Source organism: Erythrolamprus reginae, chromosome 1 (assembly GCF_031021105.1).
Source record: "Erythrolamprus reginae isolate rEryReg1 chromosome 1, rEryReg1.hap1, whole genome shotgun sequence".
Taxonomy (NCBI): Eukaryota; Metazoa; Chordata; class Lepidosauria; order Squamata; family Dipsadidae; genus Erythrolamprus; species Erythrolamprus reginae.
Genome location: NC_091950.1, coordinates 206,411,204 through 206,430,539, shown reverse-complemented (window position 1 = coordinate 206,430,539; position 19,336 = coordinate 206,411,204). Strand labels below are relative to the sequence as shown.

Genomic DNA, 19,336 nt, shown 5'->3' with positions numbered 1-19,336 from the left:
ATTTACAAACTACTAATTATTTGTGTTATCAATTATTCTAAAGTCAATGAAATAAGAAAGCAATCATTTCGGAGCAGCAGCTGTTAATTAACCTTCTTAACAGCCAGCAATACTCCTAGCAACAAGAGTCAAAAGTCCAATGAAGAGGTTGTCTGATAACAACACACTATCTTACTATTGATGGCAGAATGCCCAGAAGCAATTTGCAGGAAACTGGACATCTTTCAAACACAAGCTGAACAAGAGTTTTGAAGACAAAAGATACAACAGGGATGAATGAAGTTGTTTCCTGTAAATTGGTCAGTTCTTTTCCTCACTTAAATAAGCTATGGGAGTGGCCAATTAACCCTAAACCTTACTCCCAAATAGATCTACTCAGGAGCCACTCTTGCATTTTGGCAGCTCTGTGCTCACATGCATTGAGGACTTCTTCGTCTTCCTCTTCTGCCCTCATGGCAGCATCTGGAAGTTCTGAAGGCCCTTGCTGAAGTCTTCTCCCACCTCCTTACTATGAGATTCTGGTACCAGCTGCACAGGTCTATGGTGAATCACCATACCAGCTTCTTCTCTGTCTGAATCAGCTGTCAACTTCTCAGGCCTTTTTAGAGCTCACTATGATATCTTTGGGCTTAGACCTGACAGATAATAACATTTCACCAGTTTTTGATACCTGTTACATAAGTTCTTTTTGACAACAGTCCAAGAACAGTGGATCCAAATTTCTCCAAAAGTAGACAAATTGCAGTTTTGGAATATAATTTAGCAACACATTAACATTATTAACCCTGCTGTTCTGTTCGAAAAAAGTTCCTAATGTTATGTTCCCGGGTCACCCTGACCCGGACCGAAAACTCTTCATTTGCAGTGCTTATGTTTGGTCTTTTTGAAAGCTTTTTTCACCTGGAAACATGTTTGAACATTTCTGCACACAATGGAATGAAAATTGAACTGAAAAAATTAATCCTTATTGGTTTATTTTGCACATAAATGTGCCTCCCCCCCCGTTTTTGTGAAAGTTTTTTCAATTTATGGATAGTTTTGCTTGCAAAATCCATTCTATTTTACTAAAGTTGGTGTGGGATTGGTAGCTTGAACATTTCTGCACACAATGATATGAAAATTGAACTGAGAAAATTAATCCTTATTGGTTTATTTTGCTCATAAATGGGCCCCCATGCTTATACTCAAATAGGCTTATACTCGAGTAGGCTTATACTCGAGTATAAAATGATATGGTCTTATATTCAAAAATAAACCAATAAGAATCATTTTTTTTCAGTTCATTTCTATTTTTCTTATGTTTAGGATTGTTCAATTTAGTATATCAAAACTTTTGAGTTTATTGATAATTTTGCCTGCAAAATGCATTCTATTTTACTATTATATTTTGGTGTGGGATTGGTAGCTTGAACCTTTCTGAACATAATGATATGAAAATTAAACTGAAAAAATGATCCTTATTGGTTTATTTTGCTCATAAATGGGCCCCCATGCTTATACTCAAATAGGCTTATACTCGAGTAGGCTTATACTCGAGTATAAAACAATAAACCAATAAGAGTCATTTTTTTCAGTTCATTTATATTTTTCTTATGTTCAGGATTGTTCAATTTAGTATATCAAACCTTTTGGGGGAAAATTCCTTAGGGATTTGTAGCCTTAAAAAATATAAATTGACACGAAATTCAAAAAGGATGGGGGGAGGGGCTTTTTGATCAAAATAAAAATATAAGTCTCAATTTTTCCAGTTCAATTTTCATATCATTATGTTCATAAATGTTCAAACTAGTTTTCCAGTGGAAAAAGTTTTCAAAAAGACCAAATTCAAGTACCTAAAAAAACTCATTTTGATCCGGGTCTATATGACCCGAACAGAGTAAATGTGACTTTTTTTTTGCCAAGAAAAAAATTTTTCCCCCACCCCCACAAATATTTTTTTGATGATCAGCATTGTTAAATTGAGTAAATGAATGCCTAAGATTTTAAAGAATATTTCGGATTTGGAGCATAAAAAAATAAAAAGTGAAAATTGTTGCAAGCAGCCAGGGGGGGGGAGGCCTTATTTCTGATGTTAAAAAAACAGTAAGAATCATTTTTTTCAGTTCCTTTATATTTTTCTTATATTCAGAAATGTTCAAGGTACCATTCCCACACCAACTCCAGTAAAATAGACTGCATTTTGCAAGCAAAACTATCCATAAATTGAAAAAAACTTTCACAAAAACGGGGGGGGAGGCACATTTATGGGCAAAATAAACCAATAAGGATTAATTTTTTCAGTTCAATTTTCATTCCATTGTGTGAAGAAATGTTCAGACTACTTTCCAAGTGAAAAAAGCTTTCAAAAAGACCAAACATAAGCACTGCAAATGAAGAGTTTTCGGTCCGGGTCAGGGTGACCCGGGAACATAACATTAGGGAGGTTTTTTTTTTCAGCAAGAAAGAAACCTCCCACCCCCCAAAAAAAATTCTCATAGAGAGAACCCCTGAAATGATGAAAAGTCATGAAATTTCAAGTTTCAGATATGCAGGGAAAATTTTTTACAGGGTCTCAAACCTTGATTTCGGGTCTCACAGACCCGAACAGAACAGCAGGGTTAAATGCTTTATCTTCATGAATTCATTCATATATGTTTTGCAGATTATATTTTTTTAAGCTTTGAAAATTTTTAGAAGTATTGTCTGTAATTAGCTAATTAATGAATCTATTTAATTTTCATTATCAAAAGCCTATTTTTTTCAACAACTATTTTTTAAAAATAAGGATTCTTTCAAAAAATCAGTTTCCTATGAGAGCAAAGATCGTAGATTAATTTCTCCTCAAAACTATTAAAATATTTCTGACCAACTTCTATGCAGGAAATGTGTTAAACTTCCTATAACGCTCAAGTAAATTTGTAAAATTCGTACCTTTCCTAAGTGCCAAATAACAGCTTCCATGTGTAAATATATCAGTATATATTAATGTCATTTTCATTTCAGTACAAGAGATAAGTTAAAAAATATGCCTTGTCCTATAATAAACTCAAGGTCAGTCATGCCTTAGTTAGTCACTTCCTCACAACACTTGTATTTTACTTAGGGCAGTGATTTTCAACCTTTTTTGAGCCGCGGCACATTTTTTACATTTACAAAACCATGGGGCACATTGAGTGGGGAGAGAGGGGCGGCTAAAAAAAGTTTGGACAAAAAAATTCTCTCTCCCTCCCTCCCTCTATGTCTTTCTCTCTCCCACCTTCCCTCCCTCTTTTTCTCTCTCTTTCTTTCTCTTTCTTGTTCTCTTTCTCTCTCTCTTGCTTTCTTTTTTCTCTCTCTCTCTCTCGTTCTCTTTCTTTTTCTCTTTCTTTCTCTCTATCTCTCTTGCTTTCTTTCTCTCTCTCTATATCTCTCGTTCTTTCTTTCTCTCTTTCTTGTTTTCTTTCTCTCTCTCTTGCCTACTTGCTTTCTCTCTCTTTCTCTTTCTTTCTTTCCCTCTTTCTCTCTCTCTCTTTCTCTCTCTCTCTCTTTCTTTCTCTCTTGTTTTCTTTCTCTCTGTCTTGCCTACTTGCTTTCTCTCTCTTGCTCTTTCTTTCTTTCCCTCTTTCTCTCTCTCTCTTTCTTTCTCTCTCTCTCTCTTTCTTTCTCTCTCTCTTGTTTTCTTTCTCTCTCTGAGCTTCGCGGCACACCTGACCATGTCTCACGGCACACTAGTGTGCCGCGGCACACTGGTTGAAAAACACTGACTTAGGGCTATCCTTGAAGAAGATTTGAAAGCTATCCTGCTGCTGCAGGGATCGCTACTGCTCACCACCATCATTGCCACAACTGCCCATCATCTCCGTGCATCCCACTTTTGGCCTCCACGTGTCCCACTTTCAGCCCAATAGAGGCAGCAAGGAAAGGCAGTGGTGATGGCGATTGTAGCTATGAAATTAAGCATGTGATACAGTGTTATCAATTGACAGGGTGTTGGCATAAAATGAACAGTATAATACGCCACATGCAGTGTTCCCTCTAATTTTTTTTCAGTGTGGGCAGAAAAGTATAGTGTCTGAGCGGCAGTCCCCTTGGGACTGGGCGGCATAGAATTCTAAATAAATAAATGAATGAACGAACAAACAAACAAACAAACAAACAAGAAAAAAATTCCCTTCTTTTTTATTAAAAGAAATTAATAATAAAACAAAACCAAAATCTATTACTATTAAAACGAAAACAACCAGCAAAACCAAAAACACAACTATTAATAAATCCATGCTTTAAAATCTTCATTTCTTAAATATTTATCATAGTATAATAATCTAATAATACTATGAAAGTCTATCTGAACACCAATGCATCAATTAATATATTTCCATATTTACTTTTCTATAATTTCATTCAATATTTCCAAGCTCAATTAATTTTCAGGCACTTAGCATTTACTATTATTAACTTTCATCAATCTACATTTCCAAGTATATTTTAAATTCATAATGCAAACACATAAAATCATACAGTACATATCACAGTACAGTACATATCATACACAGTACAGTACATATCATAAACCCTTTATTTATCCTATGTATCTTCCATTAATTTTACCTATGTAATTCTATATAGCTCTGAAATTCTGAAAACGAATTAATACATCCTAATATTAAACAACATATAAATATATCTTTTACCATCATTCCATAGTCAATCCATATTTAATAATCAATCATCCCTCCTCAAATTTCTACCGCTCTTGCCAAAGGGAAGAAACCATGTTGTTTTTCAGTAGCCTGCGTTTTTCTTTCAATATTTGTTATTTTTTTTAAAATTATAAGTTACCAAAGGTTTTTACGCAGCTGAGAGGCATGAAAATAATCACACAACCCAATCAAACTATACATAAAGCAGTAGTTAGGGGAGGTGTCAATTTCCCCATGCCTGACGGCAAAGGTGAGTTTTCAACAAGTTACAAAAGGCAAGGAGGGTGGGGACAGTTCTGATCTCCGGGGGGAGTTGGTTCCAGAGGGCTGGGGCTGCCACACAGAAGGCTGTTCCTCTGGGCCCCGCCAGATGACATTGCTTAGTCGACGGGACTTGGAGAAGGCCCACTCTATGGGACCTAATCGGCTGCTGGGATTCGTGTGGCAGAAGACGGTCCTGGAGGTATTCTGGTCCGATACCATGTAAGGCTTGATTGTCTCTAATGCTCACCTCTTGAAAACACACAAATTAAGAGGAAAAATATCTAGATATACATATACAGGTGTTTGTATTAAAATCACTCCTGGGAAGTTTTCTCATGGAGACATACCTAGATCATAGACTTTATTTATTTATTTATTTATTTATTTATTGGATTTGTATGCCGCCCCTCTCCAGAGACTCGGGGCGGCTAACAGCGACAATAAAACAGTGTACAATAGTAATTTGGTATTGATGATTAAAAATCAATTAATATAAAAACCAAACATACATACATACATGCATACCATGCATAGAATTGTAAAGGCCTAGGGGGAAAGAGGATCTCAATTCCCCCATGCCTGGTGGCAGAGGTGGGTTTTAAGTTGTTTACGAAAGGCAAGGAGGGTGGGGGCTGTTCTAATCTCTGGGGGGAGTTGGTTCCAGAGGGCTGGGGCCGCCACAGAGAAGGCTCTTCCCCTGGGTCCCGCCAGGCGACATTGCTTACTTGATGGGACCCGGAGAAGATCCACTCTGTGGGACCTAACTGGTCCCTGGGATTCATGCAGCAGAAGGCGGTCCCTGAGGTAATCTGGTCCGGTGCCATGAAGGGCTTTATAGGTCATAACCAACACTTTGAATTGTGACCGGAAACTGATCGGCAACCAATGCAGACTGCGGAGTGTTGGTGTAACATGGGCATATTTGGGAAAACCCATGATTGCTCTCGCAGCTGCATTCTGCACGATCTGAAGTTTCCGAACATTTTTCAAAGGTAGCCCCATGTAGAGAGCATTACAGTAGTCAAGCCTCGAGGTGATGAGGGCATGAGTGACTGTGAGCAGTGACTCCCGGTCTAAGTAGGGTCGCAACTGGTGCACAAGGCGAACCTGGGCAAACGTCCCCCTCGCCACAGCTGAAAGATGTTTCTCTAATGTCAGCTGTGGATCGAGGAGGACGCCCAAGTTGCGAACCTTCTCTGAGGGGGCCAGTGATTCTCCCCCCAGGGTAATGGATGGACAGATGGAGTTGTCCTTGGGAAGTAAGATCCACAGCCACTCCGTCTTGTCTGGGTTGAGTTTGAGCTTGTTGACACTCATCCAGGCCCTAACATCCTCCAGGCACCGGCCCATCACTTCCACTGCTTCGTTGGCTGGACATGGGGTGGAGATGTATAACTGGGTATCATCGGCGTATTGATGATACCTCACCCCATGCCCTTGGATGATCTCACCTAACGGTTTCATGTAGATATTAAATAGCAGGGGGGAGAGGACCGACCCCTGAGGCACCCCACAAGGGAGAGACCACATTCCCCCAGTTAAAAATCTGAATCTCAAATTTTGGAGACAAAAATAATATCTTATTTTTCACAGTTGGGTGTAAAAAAGGAATAGAAATTGTCTTCCTTCTTTTTAGTTTTAAGGATTGTTGCTATTCCAATAATTTGAGTTTCAGACCTTCACTTTAAATAATTGATTAATTGTAATTGCAATATCATAGAATTTCCTCAGTTCATTATCCAGTGATAAATAAAGTGTAATTTACAGGAAAAAGACCTGTATTTCTTGCCTTTCCTTGATGTCATAAATGTGATTGATGTCTTTGTTTTTAAAATAACTGTAGAAGACACATAATTTTTGCTGATATATTCCTAGCAAAACATCCCCTAAATAGGAATTGGGGTGCAATAAGGATGAAACTTTGTACTTGTTAAGAAGCTTTTAGAAATTCTCTCTAATCCAAATTGAACCCCAGTAAGCATTTCTCTCTAAGAGCCACTAGAGGTAGCTCATCTTCTTAAAGTTTAAGATACAAAATGCTTTAGAGACATTGAATATGCTTTGATAAATTGCAACTATTTTTCAATGTTGTCTTCCATCATGGTCCCTGGAATCCCCCCCCCCCTGTTTGTGTGTGTGTGTGTGTGTGTGTGTGTGATTCCAATTTATTTCTAACCTCTTTTGAATCATTGTAATGAAATTTCTCTGTATTTTTTAAACTCTTTAATGCTTAGGCTTCCTATTTATTGACTGCAGCACAAACAACTACTCAAAATTTGTAACCCCTTTTGCCTCAATTCCGGCGAGTAACTCAAGTGTCAAAATACTTGCCAAAACTGTTATGTCTTCAGAAGTAGCCAAAGATTCTAGCATTGAGAAGTTGGATCACCAACTTCTTGATCACTTGATACTATAAAGAGTTTTTCTGATTGTGAAGGAAACTGCTATCCAAGTGAGTGAGCCCAAAAGGAAAGTTGCTTTTTACAATTACAAGATATGTTGTCTTCAAAATTCCAAAGTTATTAGACAATAGTTTAATAAATGTTTTGGTTTGATAGTTTTTAACAAGTGGTTTCAGTATGGTTTTGAACAATTCTTCAGAGGGAGGAAGAAAAAGATGAGATCTTGTTAAGTTCAGTGAATCTGGCTTCCCCATTAACTTCACTTGTCAGAAGGTTGCAAAAGGGTATCAGATGACTCTGGGACACTACAATGTCGTAAATGTGAATCAATTGTCAAGCATCTGAATTTTGATCATGTGAACGTGGGGATGCTGCAACGGTCATAAGTGTGAAAAGCAATTCTAAATCACTTTTTCCAGTGCTGTAATTATAAGTTGAGGACTACCTTACTTTGCTTGGCTTTGGATGCTGTTATCTTACTGGATTGGCTTTGAGATTTGGAGGATGGTGTAGTTCTACCCTTTGTGTAGCTTGATTCTGGAAATGTTTTTTAATTACATCTGTTCACCTTAGGTACTGTGTTATGAGTGCTGTCTTAACATTTGCATTTTTTGTATTTTATCTTACATTATATTAATACTTCTTTCCTGCATTCCTGCAAATGATTCTGAGTATCTGTATGAAGCCACTTGATACAAGAGATTTGGAGTTGAGTGTTGTAACTAAACTGATGATAGTCATTTCATAAAGATGATAGTTCAGGGAAGGTTGGATTTCGACCCCATGAATGGGGTAAGCGGTCTACACTGCATGGAATTGCAATAAGGAAAAAAATACATAGTCTGAAAGTACTCTTAGTTTACGGGTATGCTAGACTACTTTTGATTAACTTTGATTGGCCCACCAATTACAACTGTTTATGGAAGGGATAATTGATCACAGTGGTCTCTGTTCTAGGTTTCTTTAATGTTCTGCATGTATATGTCGATAATAATATAAAAAGCTATGTGGTTAAATTATTGTGAGAATCATCTTACCAGAATAGCAATTTTACAAAAACTTCATTGGTTTCCAACACATTTCTACCATGAATTATGAATGATGAATTACTGAATTATTAGAACTTTGATTGGCCCACCAATTACAACTGTTTATGGAAGGGATAATTGATCACAGTGGTCTCTGTTCTAGGTTTCATTAATGTTCTGCATGTATATGTCGATAATAATATAAAAAGCTATGTGGTTAAATTATTGTGAGAATCATCTTACCAGAATAGCAATTTTACAAAAACTTCATTGGTTTCCAACACATTTCTACCATGAATTATGAATTATGAATTACTGAATTATTAGAACTTCAGAACTCCAAAATTTGGAATGAATTTTAAATTATGAAATAATTTGGAAACTGAAAAAGCAGAAATGCTTTTTCCTTCAGATTATGAACAATACTAGAACTAAGTTATCAATAGCACCTGAATATATATATTTTTTTACATTTTAATGAATTGGTGATTGCTCAGAATTACCTGTTGTGATAAAGATTACGTTTGTTACTTTCCTAAATGATTTGAAATCAGTTAAAGCCAGGAAACTCCTATCTCTATATGGCAGTTTTTCCTTTAAGCCAGTTCTTTTATCTTTTCTCTGATGCTCGCATTTTATATAATAAAACATGTAAGAACAATTTGATCTAAGAAAGAAGTTGTGAGAAATGACTATAATGTGTCTATTATCTTAAAAAGTTGGAAGATGGACAGATTGTATATGAAAAATGTTTATTTTGATTATTATTTTTCTTTAGTCACCAGATAAACAACGGGCTCTAGAAGAAACCAAAGCATATACAACTCAATCTTTAGCTAGTGTAGCCTATCTGATCAACACTTTGGCAAATAATGTTCTGCAAATGCTGGATATCCAAGCATCCCAGCTTAGGCGAATGGAATCGTCGATCAACCACATTTCCCAAGTAAGATGATATATTTACTCACTTTATATTTCAGGCTCAGTGTAATACAAAGAATATTGCACTGTTTTGTGTAGGCAGATACAATCTGTTGTCTTTTAGTTTTTATGGAAATATAATTTTTTTCTTGAAGAAAATAAAATAGGCACTTTTTGAATAGTAAAAAACTTCAGTAGCCAGCTTCACGGTGTAAAATTCAAACGTGAAATGTATGATTATTGCAACAAATGCTGAATATTACTATTTATTATTTCCTTGGGATGTTTTGCTAAAAAAAATTATCTGAACTGCCAGTTTTCAAAAATGTTCAATTATTGCAATGAATTTATTCAGTTATTGGGATCTATAACATTAAAAAAATTTCTACAAAGATCCTGAAAATATGATTGTTTTCTATGACACTATCTCACATTAGATTAAAAACAATATTAGCAAGCATGGCATAATTTATTCCTTTTATTCGAGGAAATCCACATTGGCACAGTAAATGGAAGTACTGTAGTATGTTTTGCACAGTTGTATCTAATGTTAAGTTTCTGTAGAGATCTTAGAGAGCAGCAGACCTAGATATTTATAATAAGCGGTGATCGATGTACAGAAGGAATCCATGATGTAACACTGTTAATCACATAGAATGATTCATGAACATAGAATCATGTTTCTAGAATATATTTTCACTTAATGTTAGGGAAAATGTAACTGTTATGAAAATGTAAATCATGATTTTCAATTATCAATGTCATTTGTATTTTAAAAGAATTTGGGTTTTTTCTTTAATTGCTTAACATGGCATTAGTATAAGGACTGTTCAGTATGTCTCAGAGGTTTTTGTATGAAATAAAATTTTATTACACTAGAAGAAATAAAACATGTAACAATTGTTGCTGTTTTATTTAATGATCTTTAATTATGATTTTTAACAACATATATATTCATTATGCCTGTAGACAGTTGATATACACAAGGAAAAAGTGGCTAGAAGGGAAATTGGCATCTTGACTACAAACAAAAACACTTCAAGAACTCACAAAATCATTGCACCAGCCAACCTGGAGCGGCCTGTTCGTTATATCAGGAAACCTATTGATTATACAATTCTTGATGATATTGGACATGGGGTAAAGGTAAGTAATAAGATGAAATAACTCAAATGTACTAACCTGCCTGTAAGTTTTAAGAATGCAAAAATGTTTGTGTGGAGAGGGTCCCTTGCATTCCCCAATTATTAGCATGGTTTATTTACTTTTTATATTATTGATTGTGTAGAATACTGTTCTTTGTGTCTCAATGAGCAAAAAATAAAATAAAATTCATTTGTCTCCTTGATTTTGATTTATCAAGCTGTACTACTGACTGACAGTGTAATACTTCTTTTCTGTTTGCTTGTGAACTAAACTCTTGTTACAATACCACTGCAAGCATGATATTAATCTTTCCTTTGGTCAGACCAACTTAAATATATTTATTGTATGGATTTGTCTGCTGCCTACTCTCTTGATTCTAGACTCAGTTAATTCCAGAATTGCATAATAAATAAAATTAAGGGGCTAATCTTTGAATATCCCTTTAAAACAGAAAAGTAAGATAAACCAGAGAAAATCTAGGATCCACTAAGTATGTGGCTCTAACAAAACCCATGATTTAAGTATTGGTAAATTACAGATAGAATTATATATTAAATTTATATGCATGTACTGTGTAACTTCACATTTAATTGCATGGGTAAAGTTTGTTCATTTTGTTGCATGCATCTCTGGAATATAACCTTAAAATATACAAAGTAATTAAAAGATGTGAAAATACCAATGAGAAGGAAAACGTTAATGTAAAAAAGAACAATTTACAGTACTTGTAGCATTTTTAGTCAGCATAATAGCAGAAAGGACAAAATAATATGAAGTAGTATTTTCTAGGGAATTATTTTCCTTACAAAGAAATGTATTTGTTTGTGCAGTTCTTCTTGAACTAAGAACTTCTTCTTGAACTTGTGCAGTTCTTCTTGAACTGTTTACTTCACTATCCAGAATACAGTATAATGATTCAGATTCTTCGGTGAAGCTTGTTAAATTTGAAATATATTTAAATACATATTTCTTCAGTGAAAACATTTACTGTGTTAATTATAATATAAAACTATTCTGAAAGTGCACAATAACCTTTGATTGAAATTCTCACTTTAAACATTAGTGAATTTTCTTAAAATTGTATGCATAGGACAGTTGTATGATGAAGAAGATATATAGTAAATTACAGTTATTTTTCTTATCGTTATCATGTCTTTAGGTTTTATAAAACAAATATAGAGAGTTTCTGTAGCTGTTACATATTTACATTTGGATTGTAGAAATAACATAACATCTTTGATTTATGAGATAGCATGTTTGGTTCTGTTTTTCTTTCAATAATGCCGTCCTGGAGGCAAACAATAATCAAATATACGTATGTCAGTTTGCACTATCTGAAATAGTATTTGCAACAACAGCAGAAATATATAGCCATGTTATATCATCTTTGGTAATTGTGAATTCTATGGAGTATCAAAAATTCATGTTCGGATATCTCCTAAATCTGTTCTGGAATGTTAATTAATGTTCTGGAGCAGATTAAGGAGTGTGAATTGCTCATACAGAAAAGGGAAATCTGCTTTGCCAACCGGTTCTCTTGTGCTGGTGGATAGACTGATAAATGCAGTTCAGTTGCTGCTCCTACCTACAAGATAATGGTAATTATCAAATAAATCCTAATTTTAAGGGAGCATACGAGCAATTAATGTAATTATTTTGTAACATGAATACTATAAATAGAAAACCAGAATAAAAGTACTTAGAAATAAACATTATTTATGGAAAACGATATAGTCAGAACAGATTTGTTAATGCTCCACTTTACCTGTGCAAAACAGAAAATCTTAAACAGAAGCTTTGTCCAGTTTATACGTTACATGTGATACCTGTTTAAGAATCCTGATGCAGGGAGCATGCTGTGTGCTCCAAAGCCTCTATTTCTCTTTAAATCTGAAGTGTTGCAAAGCCCTATTAGGTGACAAGCTGCTAGGTTTTTTAATCAAGTGAAAGATTATTGTTTGAGCGTAACTTTATAATTGAATCTACACATGGGCAGGGGTAGTACTTCATCAATATATGCAAGCCAGCCAAAAGGCAAATAGAAGCAGCTTGCTTTGTGCAGGTATATAGAGGTAGCTGGCACAGCAGGTGTGGGAGCCTGAAAAAAATACCACTATTTTAATCATCCAAAGAGAGCTTTGTTCTAGCATGGGTTGAACCACTTCTGAAGGATTTTCATAGCCCCTAAAAATCTATATTATGTGAACTTTTTTCTCAGTATTCTTAGCATGTATGAGATTTATGAATATGCTACATGTGCAAAATAATAATTTAGAATTCAATTTATTATTGTTATTTGTTAACAGATTTGTTAACAAATTCTGTTAATAATATTTTAAAACGTTATTCATTTTGAAAACCTTTATTCATAACACCTTCTGCTTTAATCACTCTTTCTATGATCTATTGATACATTATTTAGTTGATGCTAAGTGCTTAACTTTTCTTTTTTCCTTCTTTCTTCATATCCTGAAATTTCAACTAACCTTTCAATGCTTTTCTTCTTTACCTCTTTTATTTGCTTCATTTATGCATTAAGTGGTTGCTTAGATTTAAGGTAAGAAACATCAGGGCTGGATTTCATTCTTATATTTGACACTATTACATATGGGGAGAATGTTGTTTCTTGCCAAGCTCATGGGAAGAAAGTAATCTTTAATATGTTTCTTGTGTCTTAAAATATGCTAGAAATAAGTTAAAATATGCTAGGCAACTGGCAAGGCCTTGAGCAATCAGATTTTATATGACAAAATATAAATGTAAGTTTGTGACAGGTCTTCTCTCCCCCTGTGTAATAATATATTATTATTTATATGATGTGTTTGGATCTCATTTATGAGCCAAGTTTGAATTTGCAAATTTATTTATTTTGCAAAATCAAATATAACTTGGGGCATGTTTTATTTTATATGTTTTGAAGTTATACTATCAATTATTAAATAAATTTTTAAACTGATGCACCAGTTAGGCTGGTGTAGATCTATATATTACAGTTCCTTTGGAAATATATACATTTATATATTTTCTGCTATGTTTGTTGTCTTCATTATATTAAGTAGGGTTTAAGGTGAGTGCACAGAACTAATTGCTTACAAATTAAGACAATTGGGTAGAGAGAGTCCTGAGTAATTCTTCTCTTTTGGGGGGGGAGGGGATATAAAGTTGGAATAGATATAACAATATTATAAGTACTAAAGTGAATCTCCTAATTATTCTGAGCCCTTTGATTATACATATAAGTAATCTTTGTTGCTTTAAGAATGTGAATAGTCCTTATATAAATTCAACCTAGTGCTGATAATTCTTCCCTTGTGGCTGAAGATGTAGATGAAAGATGAAAGGACAATAGAGCCCTTAAAGTTGTGCTGAATTAAACATAACGGAATTTGGAACCAAGTAGCATGTGCTGTCAACTTACATAGTGCTGGCTTATTTACATAGTGACTTTTATCATATAATTAACTATTATGTGAATTTGGAGTTCAGTTCTATACTGTGCTAACTATAATCTTTAGCCACTTATATTCACTTAAATGTAGTTTAGGAAGTTCTGACTAAAGTTGGCTTGGCCTTAGGGATATTACAACCCCTGGAGGAGTTGGTGATTTAATAATGTGATTTAATTTTTTTTAAAAAGACAGTATAACTGATGACAAAAAATTGCATTTATGCCAAACACACCTTAGTTTTTGAACATTAGTTGAGCTGAGAACTGTGTTTAAATCTTTTATTTTCTTCATGCCTTAGCAGATAAATATTTTGATGGCAGGGTATTGACTATTTGCATTCCTCTTTGTGGCATTTTGCCATTTTTTTTCTGAAAGTGAATACATAATTTATTTCCTATAAATATGTGCACAGACTTAACTGCCTCACATAGTCTTCACTAAGGTCACCACAACCATTATTACTTCTCACCTATATTGTTGATGTGAGGAACAGTGAAGCAACTTGTGTGCATTGATACTTGGGAGCTTTTAAAAGAAAAACTTTAGAATACATTCAGCAACCTTGAATTAATATTTCCTTATATTTGGCATTGATGCTCTGGATATTGTATATAGATAATCTAAAGTTACCAAGTATTCTGCATATATTAACTACTAATTAACAGTCTTGTTTAACTTGATGCCATCCAAATATTAGATACAGCTTTTGTCACTTCCAGGTTTCATAACATTCCATTATAATGGTAGCTACAGAATGCCGTGCTTCATGGACTTTTTTATTTTAAAGATATCCCCTTCTTTCTATATTTTTTAAGATAAATTTTTAAACTGTAGGGTATGCCATAAACTTTCAGACTATGAATGCATTATTTTTATGCTTTTATGGTAAGGAAATATTGTTGAATAACATTCTGAACGCCATGTCAGATCCCAATTTTTAATTCCCAAATTGGAACCCCATCACTTAATGAGCTTTTTTTAATCTACAGAGAAATAATCACAATTTCTGTCATATTCATTATATTGAACATGAGAAATTTACTGTTTATATCTTGAATTTATAGCATCATTTATATAGTTTGACTTACTGATATGATCAGTAAATTTCTTAACTGAAAAATTGAGGTAATTAAGTGCACTAATTATGACTTGTTTTTTTTTGTATTTACTATTAAGTAAGGAAAATATTTTATACAGTCTTGTATACTATTTATTTTATTTGCAAATTGTTGCAATACAATTATACATTAAAATATTCATGGTAAAAATAATTAAAAACAAAAATTACTAATATCCCAGTAACATAATAAATATAAACATGTTTATCCTTTGTTACATAACGCATCATGATATGTTTTCTAGAATTCAATTTATAGAAGCTTGTGGTAGTGTAGTTATATCAGTGTGAATTTAATATTAAAATTTGCAAGTATATTTAATAAGTAACACTTATGAAAACCATTTCAATGTTTATTTAAATATTTTTTTCCTTTGGGGCAATATTGGATTATTTATAAACTCAGATATTGGATTATTTATAAACTCAGAATGAACCATCCCTTCAGAAACTGGATGTTTGAAATTTTAATTGTCCTTTGAATGTATGATATTAATGATGTAACCCAGTTTATTTCTGTTTTGTTAAGTAAGGCTTCAACAAATTGATATAATTGCAACTAAATTTAAATTTAGTACCTGTTCTTTGGGTCAAATTCTTCTCTGTTCATGCCAAGAATGAATCATTTCTTGGAGAAATGACTTACGAAGATTTATACCACAAACCATATAAAGGGAGAGGGACTGAATAGAATTCTTACCATAATGATGAAAAGACATATGAAAAGGGCAAGGGAAGCTGTTGGATTGGCATTTATTACTATTTCCTGTTGCTGTTGACTCCAGCAAACCTTAGCGTTCTTGTAACAAATGGTGATATATGATTAATTGGATTGAAAAGATAATTGAATTCATGTTTCTCATTCCAATTTTGTTATAACACATTAATGAAACCTCATACATTTCAAGACTTCCTTGGAATATCTTATATAATTATATGTAAGGTATTAATGAAAAGAAAATTGTTACTGAAGGACACCACTCAAAGGCAGTAAAATCATATTGGATTTTTATATAATATGCAGTTGTAAATTCATATTTGTTACCAAGAATTTGTGTAGTGAGAATCAGGCTCCAAACCAGCTTTTGAGCATGTAATTGATTACCTGTAGTTGAACAATTCACGTGTATATAGTATAATTAAAGTACAGCCAATAAAATGTTTCACGTAGAGTTACCTTCCAATCTTATTGGAGTAAACAATTACAGTACTGCATTACTGGAAAGGTAATTTATCTAAAACTCCTAAGTTGAGCCTAGAAAGCTCAGCAACTTCATGGAGGTAGATTTGCTATGCCACATAGCCAATGATCTATTCAAAATGTAAATGTGATGGCCTTAAGCAAACTCTGTCTGAAAACCACACCATATATAACCACAATCTCAGTGCACCTAATAATTTTAACAAGGGTAGAGTTAGCACATATATGTATGACTAGTTTGATTTTTTTTCTTTTTCTTTTTTTGATTTGCACTTTTCCTTGTCTCTTTAATGTAGTAGATCAAGTTTTTAAGGACTCTTGTTTGAGTCTGAAAAGTTTGTGAGCTTATTTTCCCCCATTACCTCTTATATAGGTTAGCACACAGAATATGAAAATGGGTGGTCTGCCTCGTACCACACCACCTACCCAGAAACCACCCAGTCCACCAATGTCAGGAAAAGGAACTATTGGGTAAGTATAATTGCATTTATATCAGAAGGTGGAGGGAGAGAATGTAAAAGGGAAATCTAAAACTTTCTTTTAAATTTACAATTGTCTCTTGACATAAAGGTACTTAAAAACTGCAATCTGGGGTTTGAAGGCATCTTTCTTGCAAGCATAAACCTATCCATAATATCACCAAGAGGTCTTGCATAGTCATCCTGTGGAAGCCTTTGGGCTAGTGCTTGCAGTTTGAATAGCTGTACATTATTTTCGGCTGTATTTGGAAAAAAAAAAAGACCAGCCTGCAATAGATGAATAGAAAATGTCGTGAACCTGTACCATAATGTGGGGATTTTTTTTTTAATCTCCAAAGAATCTTATTTTCTCCTACCCTTCTTCTACATCGGGATGCCTGTTACACGTAGCATGACAGACCACCGAGGGGAATAGGAACTCTGTGCATGCCTCTTATAACCTAATCCCATCTGTCCTTTCTGCCCCAGTACATAAATAATCTTGACAAAAGAGGGAGGGAGGGATAGTTCATGGCAGGCAGGCATGGATCTCTTTGTGAATTATCTACATAAATGCCAGCTGGGAAAGCTGGTCTTAAGGAAATCCTACACATATGCTACTCCTGCAGTGCATTGGATCCAGCCCTGTGCATTTTTGAGCAGAACAATCTAGCAGGAATTCTGCACTGCCTTGGCCAAAAGGTTTTTGTATTTCATTGTCTGAAATTGCTTCCATACATGTTTTTCTTGTGTAGGCGTCACTCTCCCTATCGCACACTGGAGCCAGTGCGTCCTCCAGTGGTACCAAATGACTATGTACCTAGCCCTACCCGTAATATCGCTCCCTCGCAGCAGAGCCCTGTTAGAACAGCTTCTGTGAATCAGAGGAATCGCACTTACAGGTATTCACTCTGCTCCTGCGCAAAATATTAACAATTAAGACAAACTCGGTTTATAGCAATCTGCTTTTAACCACCCCACCCCACTCCACCCCACCTCTCCACTTAGAGCTTCATAAATTCATGTGATTTCCTGGGAAATCCATTGGGAGATAGAGAGACACCATGCTGCTTATACTACGTGTTGTGTAGTGTGAAGTTGTTTGTCTTGGAACAGGTTTTTGTTTTGTTCAAAAGCAATATACTACTGTATTGTGTAACAGATATAATATTGTATTTGATGTATTTATTTTTACTGCCTACTTTCTCTTTATAACCGGTGTGATACACAGCTTCTAAAATGTGGTACCTGCTAACAAGAATACTTGCAACTGTGAAGTTTATGTACAAAATTGTGAAGTGGTAAAATTTTGATGCTTGTGAAAGTGCTGCCAATTTTAAACAAATGTGTAGTTCAGTTGACTTGAAATGTGGCTAATATTATTTATTTCCATTGACCCTTAGAAGGTATATTGTAACAGTAGAAAAATAGCCTTGTAAAATAGTTTTTGCAGTGTGGAATCAACCTGCAGAACAGGCTATCAGTAGAGAAGGGGAAAAATGTTAGCATATACTAGAGAGCTCTCATGGCAATTTACAAAGATGTTGTGTAGATGCTTTTACTTCAAAGAGCATTATGCACTTTAAATGAAACCAGCTTCTTTCCACCAAAGGTCCATATTACCAAGACTCAGAAAATGCTCTTGAAGTTGTTTCTGATCATTTCATCTGCACTATTAATCCTAAACGATGTTTCCTGATTTTAGCTGAGGCATTGGGAAGACATTTTAAAAAACATATCCAGTTTTTATTGGTTTCTGAAATGGCAAATTTATCAAGCTTCTATAAATGTTGGGTAGCTGTGGTTTTCCTATTAGGGAATGGAATATAGTTACTTTGGTGGTTTGGATTTCTTTTAGCAGCAGCGGAAGCAGTGGAGGGAGCCATCCCAGCAGTAGGAGCAGCAGTCGAGAGAACAGCGGGAGTGGAAGTGTTGGAGTCCCTATTGCTGTCCCTACCCCATCCCCTCCCAGTGTGTATCCAGGTAAAGTCCCTTTTGTTCCTAGTCCTATTTTGTTCTTTTGATTACGCGCTCAATTAGCCAGTGGTTTGGAATTGCAATGAAGTGTGTACAATTTACCATATCTTCTTAGTACTGTTTAAAGGAAAGTGAGTATTTTACATTAATTTGGAATATTAGGATTTATTTAAAATCTTAGCTATTTTGTTTCACTATTCCATGTGACTCAATGTTGTAAGCCTCCCAGAGCCGCCTTGTGGTGAGATGGGCAGCAAATAAATTTAAATAACAATAATAATAATAGTGATATGACAAATAACAGTTATAATAAAGCTAGATTTTGCAAATATTATAAAATATATACTGTTTATAGGTAATCCTTGACTTATGATCACAATTGAGATGAGAATTCCTGTTGCAAATTGCAATTCTAAATCAAGTCATCATATACAATCAATTTTATGACCATTTTTTTACAGTAACCATAAGTCAAGTCAATGCTTGAAAGTGCAAATCCAGTTTAATCAATTATATTTTTGCTGGAAAATAGTGAAAAATGTTATATCTAGTAATAATGTGACTGCAGAGCACTGCAAACAATTGCAAATGCGAAATGGTTGCCAAGTGTCTGAATTGTGATCATGTGACTATAGGGACAGGATGATGATGGTCATAAGTTCAAATTTAGGTCTTAATTGACTTTTGGGGAGACCGTCATTAATTCAAACCATTG

At 34.5% G+C, this 19,336-nt stretch overlaps 1 protein-coding gene across 1 annotated transcript in view; it reads left to right on the top strand.

Annotated features, from left to right (window-relative positions):
* Positions 1-19,336, top strand: part of ABI2 (abl interactor 2) — a 57,289-nt gene that overhangs the window by 19,084 nt on the left and 18,869 nt on the right. The window contains 5 exon segments of the mRNA XM_070731996.1: positions 9,131-9,298; positions 10,243-10,419; positions 16,560-16,657; positions 17,400-17,546; positions 18,503-18,627. Coding sequence (XP_070588097.1) covers positions 9,131-9,298; positions 10,243-10,419; positions 16,560-16,657; positions 17,400-17,546; positions 18,503-18,627 — 715 coding nt within the window.